The sequence below is a fragment of the Macrosteles quadrilineatus genome, unplaced genomic scaffold (assembly GCF_028750875.1).
Source record: "Macrosteles quadrilineatus isolate MER2022 unplaced genomic scaffold, UCM_ALF_1.0 Scaffold_2__2_contigs__length_208266976, whole genome shotgun sequence".
Classification (NCBI taxonomy): domain Eukaryota; kingdom Metazoa; phylum Arthropoda; class Insecta; order Hemiptera; family Cicadellidae; genus Macrosteles; species Macrosteles quadrilineatus.
The window spans coordinates 18115031-18127619 of NW_026542595.1; the positions used below are offsets into that span (position 1 = coordinate 18115031).

The window sequence follows — 12589 nt, forward strand, 5'->3', positions numbered from 1 at the left end:
TCTACCAAGTTTCTAGGCCCAGCCGTTCTCTCAAATTAGTGGAGACAAAGTTTCCAGTCAAATATTTAGATTCCCCCATGTTAATCTTATGGGAGAAAACCCAACTTTGATGGAATATCCTGACCAAACTAATAAAGATTTCAAAAAATGAAAAACACTTTGCAAAACTACAGATTAGGGCAATTTTTTTACACTTTAATCATTAAAATCGGTCCAAAAATGAGGGAGGAATTCTGTTTACAAAAATCGGCTTAGCGTATTATATACAGGGTGTCCCGTAACTCTCTGGACACTTGTATATAGCGTTATTCCTTAGGTCAAGACAAACACATTTCACCATAGGAACATGGGACTGTGGTGTCTAGTTTACCGACTGTTGGTATTTAAAATGCTTGTTTAACCAAATAAAACGTTCCAACCAACTAACAACTCTTTTCCTAGTTAAGTTATATAACCAAACAGTATAGAAAAGATCATGAAATTAACCAGTGACGGTTCCAAGGGCTAAAGCCCCCCCTTGGACCCTGGAAAAATTAATTTAAAAGTACAATTTGTCCTTAAAACACGCAATGTCACAAAACAGATATCAATGTAGTTTTAATTAACTAAATAAGCGATGGCAGGAGTAGTATTAAGTTCCACATAGATAAAGATAAACTTTGTGGACAATAGCACAACGAATGAAACAATATTAAGCCATGGAATCAATACGCATCATCCAATTTTTACACCAGTCAGCTGTTGACATGATAGGGCAAAGGCGAGCGCCGAGTGCGCGAACGAGGACGGTGAAACAGCTGATTTCGTAAATAGTTAGTGGTCAAATTGTCTGCTAGCCACTAACTTTACACAGGCATCAATCAGCAATCAGCGGTAGCACCAGTAGCCTATTACCATTGACTAAATAAACACTAGTGTTAAAGTTTATATAGTCTAAGCTATTACTGAATTTGATACTATACATATTGTGACAGAGAAACGGAGAAAAACATAAGGTTAAAAACCTGTCTACTTGCTTGCATGACAATGAAATATTATAGGTGAAATGGAAGGTTTTAGGACAATTGGGCACAGTTCTAGCCGTTAGAAATGGCTTTTAAAGTCACCAAACGGCTTTTAGGAGATATGGTTTCGTAGTCTACAGTAGGTCTATGTTTTGAAATTCATGAATGCATGTTCGTCATAGTTTGATTTTTAAAATAACTACTTGCTCATGACAAAGACAAATAACAGGTGAATGGGAGGTTTTTGGACAGTTGGACACAGATATAGACATTAATAATGGCTTTAGAAAGTCAGTAAACTGATTTTACGAGGATATGGCCTTAGCCTACAATATGTTTTGAGATTTATGAATGCAATCGTCATAGTTAGTTTTAAAAATGTCTACTTATTCATGACAAATAAATGGGGAAATGGGAGGTTTTGCACACAGCTCTATGCGTTAAAACTGGCTGTAGAAAGTCACCCAACGGCTTTTAGGAGGATACAATGTGTTTTGAAATTCATTAATGTAATCGTCATAGTTTAGTTTTTTAAATGTCTATTTGTTCATGGCAAACAACAGGTGAAATGGGAGTTTATGGACAATTGGGCACGGTTTTAGGTGTTAAAAATGGCTTTAGAAAGTCACCAAACGGCTTTGAAAATTCCCGGACCACCCTGCGTTATTGGGGGGTGCTCCACACTCCCCAAGCCCTCCCCTTGACAAGGTCCTAGAACCGCCACTGAAATTAACTATAAAATAATAGAAACAAAATTTTGTCGACAATAGCGATCAGTGTCACCGGACATGAACTAAACACAAAAACGAGCTTCATAATTATTTACAATGGGATTTGAAGTCTACTTGTGTTGGTTAGTCTATGGTATTGGTAAGACTGACTATAATAATTTTCCGTCCTCATAATAATCATAAGAATAATAATAAAAAACATACTTCTGAATATACATTCATTTTATCGAATACATTGCTCTTACAGTACTCCTAATTATTCGTAGGATACAACATTATGGTACCGATACGATGGTAGGTACTACACTTTTTCAACACTGGCCAGCAATCTTCGTGCTTGGCTCTCATTGGTCGGTGCGCAAGGCTTCTGATTGGGAGTTAGCGAGTTCCGCCGAGGGACCGAGTTAGCAACTTCCGTACTAGGACGGAATTTGCTAACCTGGCTCTAGAGGCCGGTTAGCGGGTTCCGGAGTTAGCCAATTCCGAAATCGAACAAGTTAGCGAGTTCCTCTCATCGACCAAATTTGAAGATAGGGCGTTTAACATGGGATTAGCGAGTTCCAGAGTTAGCCAATCCCGCGGACCCAGGCTTTTGGCTGTGTTGATCATGGCATCCTACTGTGCAAACTGCAGTATTACGGGGTCCATTGTGGTGCGCTCAGTCTCTTTGAGACCTACCTCGCGGACCGAAGGCAGGTGGTTTGCATAGAAGAGAATTCCTCTATTGCTACTAGCAACTGTGGCTTTCCTCAGGGGTCTGATTGATTCTTATTGCTGTGAATGATCTACCTTGTAACTTAAATGGAAATATTTGTCAATATGCAGATGACACCACCATGCTTAATATCAGTAGAGACATATCTAACCTCAAAAATTCTGTTGTTCATGGAATCGATAGGGCCACAGAATGGTTTGCTGCCAACATCTTTCTTTTAAATAAGGACAAAACCTTGGACCTAGTTTTTAGTCTTAGGGAACTTCCAGATACCATGGTGTCTAACATTGAGTACCATGGAGTCATGTAAAATTTCTTGGTGTTACATTGGATAAACCAACTTTGTACTAGGCTGAGTCGATTAAAAGTTCCTTTTTAGAAAATTAAGCTATGTAATACCGATAGATTGTCTGATAAATGTTTAATATGGCCTCTTCCAATCAGCATTATATTTTTTTTTAGCTATGGAATAATTTTTTGGGAAATAGCCCACATGTAAAAAAGGTTCTTGTAATTTAGAAAAAGATTTTAAGAAAAATGACCAAAGTTGATGGTGTTGAACAACAAAAACAAATTTTTATTGATTTTAAAATTCTCACTGTTGTTAACTTGTATATTTTAAATTTATTTTTAATTAGTTTTAAAAATTTAAATGTTTTTAACTGCCGTAAAGATGTCCAGAACAATACCCGTTTCAGACATAAACTTGACATTCCCTATGTTAGACTGGAGAAATCCAAGAAAAGCTATGAAATACTGGGCATGAAATGTATTAATAAGATTCCTACATTTATGTTTTCTCTCCCATATAATTATTTTAAACAGAAATTGTTCCAATGGCTAGCTGTTAATCCTTATTTTTACGAACTCAAAGACTTTTTAGACCTTCCTTCGTCAAAGTTATGTTTTTAGTTGTCATTGTCTAACTATTGTTCTTTCACCTAATGCCTTGTAGTTCAATCTGTCTAATTTTGTTACGTTTTGCTAATCTCAAATGGTTGTTTTTTACTTTTCGATAGTGATAGACTCTGTGATATTAGTTTTAGACCTATTTATTAACTTAAAATGCAATTTTTTTTATTTTGTAGACTTCAAAGTACACTTTGTAACACACTTCTCAATTTGACAACTTCTCTGCAAGAAAAATGTTTGACTCTTCCAATAAATTTGTAATATGTCTACTGGAAATAAACATATCTTATGTCTTATAGTTTTTATTACTGAACCAAGGTTAACAACTTAACACATCACGATTGCACAATACTAATTGCATTTTGATGATGTAAAATGAAAATTATTCATCACATTAATTTCCACTTATATAGTATTAGGCGTTTTTATGGGTTTGCAATACATGTTTATGGTGTTTTGGATTAACCGTGGTTTTCAGTTATCCCTGGTCTCCCATTACCCCAGATAATCAAGGTTCTACTGTACCTCGTTTTTCCATACCTCATTCAACCGGATCTATGCATTATCCTGATCGATCGGTACCAAAAAATACCCCCGCCGCAGCAAACCTGCAGACTAAGAGAATTTCCATTAGCCTGATAGGATTTACACTAAAATGCCTCCTTAAAAATATAATATTTATTCCCTATTTAAATAGAATTAGTTTAAAGAGTACTAAGGTTTGCTGCAACAGGGAGGGTAAAAAGGTGGTTTTTTATGTTAACAGTTTAGTAAAAAATTAATGTATTTTCCAAATTTGATCAAATTATGTTCATAAACAAGCAAAGTACAACAGTTGACTTATTCTCCATAAGAATAACACAGGGATTTTAAATTTACAGTTTTTTGGAATTTTCTCCGTAACCATTAGGCGCACAATAACGCTTCAATATACTAAATTATTTGTTTTTTTATGCTCTACAAAATGGTGTGAAAAGAAATTGTAAAATTTTGTGTTTTTAGGGTCAAAAATGGGAAGAAAAGTCTATTTTTACCCCATAAAACCCCCCATAAACCCCCGTTCCCATAGTCCGATCATGCTGGTTCGCAAACTCGTTCGAATAAATGTAGGTTTACACGTTAGTACCAAATTTCTTCAAAATCGGATCATTTTTGCTCGAGTTATCGTGCTAACAGACACATATATATCTATTTCTATAAAAGAGGAACTATGTATGTATGTATGTGTGTGTGTATATACGTTATGGACTCCGAAACCACTCGACGGATTGTAATGAAACTTTCAGGCATTATTAAGCATCTTTCAAGGATGGTTCGAGTAAAGTTTGGTGCAGATCCGTCAAAAGGGCTCTGCCCCAGATGGTTTTAAGTGAACCAATGTCAGACTTGTTGATCTACAATGTTTACAAATAAATATAATTCAAAAGCAGATGTTTACTTTCACCAACTGTTTTGTAGGTTTGAATAATCACAACATTCTGTATTAGCAATAGTCATCATTTGAAATAGTGCCACAGTGTTTCTACAGAGTGCAGCACAGAAAACTATTTTACTTTTGAATAAGTCCAAATGTATTAAACCCCAATCGCAGCACACCTTTGCACTTAAAAACGTTTAAATCCTCCAATGTTAAATATTAAAACATAAAAACCTTTATCAAAGTATTATAAAAAATAAAAGGGATGACTTCTTTAAATTTTTTAATTTCTTGCACCAACAGGGTGCAGCACTATTATTTCTTGTACATTTATGACAACAGCTAATTTGCAACCAAAAGGTGAGTGAGCGTAGCGAACAAACATCAACCTGGAGGCGAGTAAGCGTAGCGAACGAACTTCAACCAGGACGTTATTGGGCCGTGCGAATACTTATGAAGTTAAGCGGGGCAAAGCCCGCGGGTACAGCTAGTATATAAATATAAATATATACATATGAATTTGAACGGATGGTGTTTTTGGTCTATAGGGACCTCAAAACAAAAAAATAAATCGGTCCCGGGTCCAGGTCTTACCATGAGTACTACGGTAATAGCTTATTCCCTATATGGGAAATTCGCTAAAAAAAATAATTTTGATTAAAATGTGATTTTCCGATCACTACAGTGTCACTTTGAGGTACTGCGGTGGGTTCTTGGTGCGCTGGAAAGAGAAAGTTGAGGAGCAATGACCTCCAACACATCCCCTACCCCTGCGCTTGACCTTGTCTACTGTCTATTGTCCACGGTCTATTGTGATTCACGGTATTTTCCCCGGTTATAAAAACTCAAGAACACGTTGCACTTGCGATTAATTAAACAGGTTAAGTAAGGCACAACGTTTCTAATCTCACTTGGTTTGGATGTGCTAACAAAACTTGATCGGAAATGGTTGCGGTATTTGTAAACAACTTTTAATGTAAACATATCAGTGCCAGCTAGAAGTGAGAACTAATCCAAACAGCTGATCGTTATTTCATAAAATGTAATAGGAAACATTGGGAGAAAATTTGACAAAAATCAAACTAAATTGGGTTTTTGATGGTTTGTTATTTTGTTTTCAAAGAAGAGAGGCCATGTTTTTATAGCCCAAGACACTCTCACCAATCCAGTAAATACAGAAAAATGATTAGAACCTTGATTGGTACTCTAGTTTTCTAGGAGTAGGCCGCGTAAAATGATAATTTGGCGTCACAGACGGAGTCACAGAATGGACAGATATACAGACAGAAATTGCGATAAGACTCGTTTCGGCTTTCTTATAACTTTATAAAACATTTCTTTTTGAAGTTACAAAATAGCAAGTTAGGTTTATTTAGGTACTCAAAATAAAATTGCCTACAATAATTATTTTATTTAAATAAATGTATAACAAAAGGTAAACAAATATTTTTTGCCTAAAAAGCCAACATATATATTTTTTTGCACCTAACATGTATTTAAAATACATTTCCCTAGATAATAATTAAAAAAAAAATAGATAAATAAATAAACATATGTTTTTGTGAAAAAAAAAGAAAATATGAATTTAATTTTTTCTACCCTAAGCCAATTAGATGTAATTAATTGTATTTTTTAACAATAAACTTTAGTTATTATTATTATAAAAAAAGAAAATACCAATTTAAGTGGCATTGTACTCATCACGGAAATGTTCCGTGATACAAATTTTGAGCCCAATAGAGCCATCACGGAACAGTTCTGTGATACATGGCCAATGGGTTAATCTCCATTTTCTGCTCTTTCTGACTGTTATCTATATATATAAAATCCAATGTATGTTTGTATGTTTGTATATTTGTATGTTTGTCCTTTATGGACTCCAAAACCGCTTGACAGATTGTAATGAAACTTTCAGGCATTATTAAGCATTATTCAAGGATGGTTTGTGTGAAGTTTGGTGCAGATCCGTCAATAGGGCTCCGCCCCAGTGGCTCTGGAGTTTCCCATGTTAACCTTATGAGTACTCATATTTAAATGGAATTAAAGAATCTTAACAGCTGATGCAACTAAACAATTTGATTCTGTGATGTTCAATAGCATTAAAAAGTTAATAGGTTTACCAACAGGGTGCAGCACTATATTTATTTTTAATTATGAGAACAGCTAATTTGCAACCAAAAGGTGAGTGAGCGTAGCGAACGAACTTCAACCTGGAGGCGAGTTAGCGTAGCGAACGAGCTAACCTGAAGGCAAGTGAGCGCAGCGAACGAGCTCCAACCTAAAGGTGAGTGAGCGTAGCGAACGAACTTCAACCAGGACGTGATTGAGCCATGCGAACGAGCTCATCTTGAAAATGAACGAGCATGTGACATAAAACCACAATAGGACAGGACGACGTCTGTCGGGCCAGCTAGTGTTGAATAAAAATTATTGTTTAGCAAAAGTTATAAGCCTAGTAAGTCAAAGTAAAAAAATTTATAAAATAATAATTTTTCTTTTAACAAAATATTTTTTTGGTCCCGATTTATTTTGAAATATTTTGATATCTTACCATTTTATAGAGAATTTGAATTTATTCATGCACAAATAAAAGAAAACATGGATATCTCTAATATTGTATTTTATATGACATTTTATATAAAATACTGCATTTTCCTTTGAAATAAGCTCAGCAATTTATGCATAAGAAATAGGCATGACACTGCGGCATTCAAAGGGGTAATTCAAAACTGGCTTCATCTTGAACATGGGATGGAATGTCAAGTTTTATCCGTATTCAAAGATACTATGAAAAGTATGTGTTGGTCAGTACCAGTTAAAACAAGAAGAGTGTCTGTCTAAGGCTCTCCATCAACCTGGTAGAGGCACAAGATGTGGTATTGCTGGTTACTGATATATCTGTGTCCACTTCCGTAGTCAAACCTCCGTTGTCACTGCCGAACTGAGCCATGGGACTCGGGTTGTCGCCTCGACGACTAGCCATACCTAATGCTGCGAGCCGTAGTTTCTTGAGATAATCTGGCATTCCTGAAACCAAATAACTTACTTACTTTTACTTTTTATGTTTTTTATACGTTTTAAACTCAAAATAATCAGAAAATTATAGGCTTTAATTTGTTCTATTGATCGCTTGAATCATTTAAGTTCAAGATACTGTATTAATATATTGTTATTAAGATACACAATCAAAATCATAAATTTGATTATTTCTTGGATATGATATTTATTTCAATGCTGCGGAGCAGTGGCGGATCTAGAACAGTCACAAGGGGGGGAGCGAACCGGGGGGTTTGAGGGTACCCCCCCCCCCAAAAATAGGTGTAAACTAAGTCTCCAAAATGGCATTTTTATCAAAGTTTGAGTGACCAATTATATTACGCAATGTGTATAATCTACAGTATTACATGCAGTAAAAATATATTTATATATGTATGTATGCCTGAGGAGGGCAGTCGCCCCCTTCACCCCCCCTCTGGATCAGCAGCATGGGTCCTCAAGTAATATAATAATTATTTCAGGGTGTTCAGTTGTGCTTTATTTACTACTATAATTACTGTATGTCTGTTAGCGCGATAAATCCAGTAAAAAAGATCCGATTTTGATGAAATTTGGTACAAACGTGTAAGTAAACCTACGTTTATTCAAACGAATTTGTGAACCAGCATGATCGGACTAAGGGAACTGGGTTTATGGGGGGTTTTATTGGATAAAAATATGTTTTTCCCATTTTTACCCTAAAAACACAAAATTTAACAATTTCTTCCCAAACCATTTTGTAGAGCTGAAAAATATAAATAATTTTGTATATTGAAGCGTTTTTGTATACCAAACGGTTACAGAGATAATAAAAAAAAATTAAATGTAAAATTCCCATCCTACCCGTAGGCCCCTCCCTGCAAGTTTTTTCGCCGGGCCCCCTCTCCCTATAATCTTTAACAACATCACATGTATTACCGCCTAAACTTTAGCTTGGCACGGCATCTCCTGAGTAACCGAGGGGTCATCGTCGTCTTCCATGATCACGGCAAAATCGTGAATACTTCCCGTAGTCATGGAAGAAACATTAGCCTATTATAGAAATCCATGGTGAAGGTTTTGGCGTCAGCCGCGTCGTCAGTTGTATTTCACTGTCAGACATTTCGCTCTTACTATGAAGTGGCATCCTAAGTGGCTAGGCCCAGACTGTTTCTGACAGTTTCTATTAACTGAGACTCATGGATTTCAATAACACCGGCCGCAAAAGCCTACGCATGAAGATTAGCCTATCATAGTCTACCGTGATTGCAACCAAACCTATGACATCATCAGATAACATCATCATCGTCTCCCGCGTTCACGGCTCAATCCCTTATCCCTAATATCTCCCACGATCCATGGTGACGGGGAAATAATTTTTTCCGCAATCGCGGTCATTATCGTCTTCCGCAATCATGGCAAAGTATTGAACATCTCCTGTGGTTGCTGAGACATCGTCATTGTCACCCGCGGAGAAATGTTGTCGTAGATATCCGCGATCGCGGCAAAAGCGTAGGCCTAATCTTTCAATTTTGTGATTATGATCCTCGCTTACATAAAGCTTTTACTTTTAATTGGGCATTATTTTATTGAGTTCTGAGAAAATCGGCTTGAGCTTGATTTTCTGACTTTGTGTGCTTGATCTCTCAAGCTTATAGGCCAAGCTTTGCTTGGCTCAAAAATCAACATTATATAAAAATCAACAGTTTTCAAAGCAACGCGATTTTGAACCGATGTGATTTGGCCCGAGGCTTATATGTAAGTAAGTAACAAGACAACTAGACCGGCTCAACAGGTGAATTTCCGATCAGCTGTTGGCTAGTTCTTAAACTCACCACCAGAGCGATTAAGCCTCGACCGAGGAAATCATGATTTGAGCCGGACAAGATTATTCGTTGTTTGACCACCGACTAGCTTGCAAGAAGCCTCTTCACAAATTACGGATACGACGACACGACACTACGATTTTACTACGAAGGTTAGCTACCCTACTAGTTAGGCCCTTTTCACGTTTTACGTTATTATCATTTCACGCAATTCTTAATTTATTATTCATATTTGCTGTATTAAAGTCCCTATTCGAATTGTCTAAATTTAATAACTTAACTTGAGTTTTGACCCGCCAGTTCCTGCCTGCCAGTGACTAGCGGTGGCTATCGTTTATTTAATTTTAATTAATTAGTTTTCGAAATTACGATTTCTCCGTTCGCTTAACAAATAATTATCATGTCTAAATTATATCTCGTTTTCACCGTTTTAATACCCCGACACTTGTCGTCTAAGTTCTAAACCCCGTCTTTGGCGGGTGAAAGAATCAAGTCTTGGGAGCAGGCTGATTTGAACAATCATCAGCCACGAATATTAATATTAAAATTATTTTAAACCTATCACGTTAAATTCTCCGTTCAATTATATTAATTAGGCCCCGACGACTCTGTAGGAGTGGCTCTTTTACATTATATTCGATTTTATATTATTTACCAACGTATTTAGCCAAATAGTTTATAGTTTAAAACGAGTATTTATATCACATTAGCTAAGATTGAATACTCGTCGGCCCTACAGAGTCATTCTTAAAGCTAGGCAAAATTTACCAGAACACGTTAGCGAAGGCTGGGATGATATAGCTCCAACTGGGCGTCGGCAGGATTTCTTGAGCGCTTCTAGAGCTCTGAGCCTTCGATTAATTTTTAATAAATTGATCAGTCAAAGCCGTGACAACTTCGTATTGACCCCTGGATTTTTCTCGGCTCCTTCTGAGCACTCCGGGGAAGAAATTTGAGTGTGGCCTAGGGGTAGGCCTAGCCTGACTTAGGTGAATACTAGTTTCTTCCCCCCCTAGAATTTTGCGTCCCACACGCACTACAAAATTTTAATTGCAAAGACTCGAAAAATGTAATAGCACCTCTCACAACCACCTCTCAGAGAAGACTGACGGAAGACCGGGCTGTTGCACAATCATCGAAACACATGACCATATATGGTAATGTTCTTGAACATTCTAAGATGATCACGTGACCATAATGCATTTCCTTTTATGGTTTTATGGTTATGGTAATGTTTTAGAGCATTCCATGATCACATGATCCTAAGACAAGTAACGTCACTAAACACGGAACGACTCAACTCAGAAGACACGTAATACTCAAAAGGAATGTACAGTATTTGAGAATAATTCCAACCTTTATGCACATATAAGCTGTATGCGACGAGCCACGGCGATGTTGTGGGTAACAAACTACCAATATTAGACAGAAAAATTATTAGTTATCTGAATTGCAGGTGGTGCAATTTCTGAATGAGCAACCTTCACACTGTACCGTGAACTCTTATTCTCTTGAGGAGTAGCTTGAACAACTACCATATCAGCTCTTGTCTCTTGTGCCCTTGCAGCGTTAGAGCATTTCTTGGTTTTCTTGTGTCTTCCTAAGTAGGGCTTCGATACACGTACACCACAGATTGGACACTGCACCTTAGTGTCAAGGGGTAGGCTAGAACCGACAATAGGAGAAACGCTGGAACCGGCTTCCTCGTCGGTGAGCTCAAACGATCTCAAGTCGTCATCTGAATCGAGAAGCAGCGGTGACACGGTGATAACCATGCTTTCTGGGGTCGCAGTAAAAACCACGCTTTCAGGTGTCGCAGTGAAAACCACGCTTTCTGGGGTCGCAGTGAAAACTGCGTTTTTTGAAGAGGCGTTGGAAAACACAGTATTGCTGTCCATGGACTGGCACGCTTCCAAATACACATCATCCATTTTCACGGGCGAGTGTTGTCCTATATAGAGTCTGGGCATACACAAAAAAGGGATGAGAAGCAGCAGTGCTTTTTTGATACACGTTCTCTTATAATACTGGGAGAAGCAACCGAGTGCATGAAGAGGACTAGCCTCTTCACTAACGACAGCCAGGAGGATAAAAGCCAAGAGACAAGATGACTACAATTCAGCCCAACCAAAACAACCCATGGGTCCGGTCCAGAACCATTCAATAAAGCAAGGGTTGAATTTGCCCCCATAAGGTATATATTAAACCCCAGCACAAGACAAAAATACATACTCCATGTGTGGGGTTGGAGAACACCTCCGGATTTTGTGGGGAGCTATTCCCATAAGAGCCCATATTGGATCCCCCAGTAGGACAGACACATATACAGGGTGTTTTTTATTTTACTTGCATCTTTATTTATGTAAAAACCGCAATAGATAGAAATATGCAGTTGGCGGGAATCTATTGACGTAGGGGGCACAATTTTTTTTAAATAGCAAGGTACCCCTTGTGACATATCAAATAAAAGAGCATGAAAAAAGAAAATTTTTGGTGAAAAAAATTTAAAATCGGCTCTTGAATTTGTGAGATAATCCCCCCCCTTTTCCCCTACCCATAACTTGTTTTTTAATAGCAAGGTACCCGCCCTTGTGACATACCAAATGAAAAATAAATTTCACCAAACATTTTCTTTTTTCATGCTCATTCATTTGATACGTCACAAGGGGTACTTTGCTATAAAAAAAAATAAAGTTCCGGGGAAGGGGGGGGGGGAAATATCTCGCAAATTTATGAAACGATTTTCATTTTTTTTTTCATCAAACATTTTCTTTTTTCATGCTCTTTCATTTGATATGTCACAAGGGGTACCTTGCTATTTAAAAAAATTAAGTTGGGGGCAGGGGGAAAGAGGGGGAATGTGAATGTAACGTTGAATTCAAAACAATTGGGCCCCCTACGTCAATAGATGATTCCCGCAAACAGCATATTTCTATCTATTGCGGTTTTTCAGGGCTGTGCGAATAGTT

The 12589-nt window shown here is 37.2% G+C and overlaps 1 protein-coding gene across 1 annotated transcript in view; it reads right to left on the bottom strand.

The window, feature by feature from the left end:
• The window catches only part of LOC128985567 (stAR-related lipid transfer protein 7, mitochondrial-like), a 101485-nt gene that overhangs the window by 11914 nt on the left and 76982 nt on the right, over nucleotides 1-12589 (bottom strand). Inside the window, exon 7 of the mRNA XM_054405176.1 lies at nucleotides 7592-7806. Within this exon, the coding sequence (XP_054261151.1) occupies nucleotides 7595-7806 (212 nt within the window). The 3' untranslated portion in view covers nucleotides 7592-7594. The remainder of the gene's footprint in view (nucleotides 1-7591; nucleotides 7807-12589) is intronic.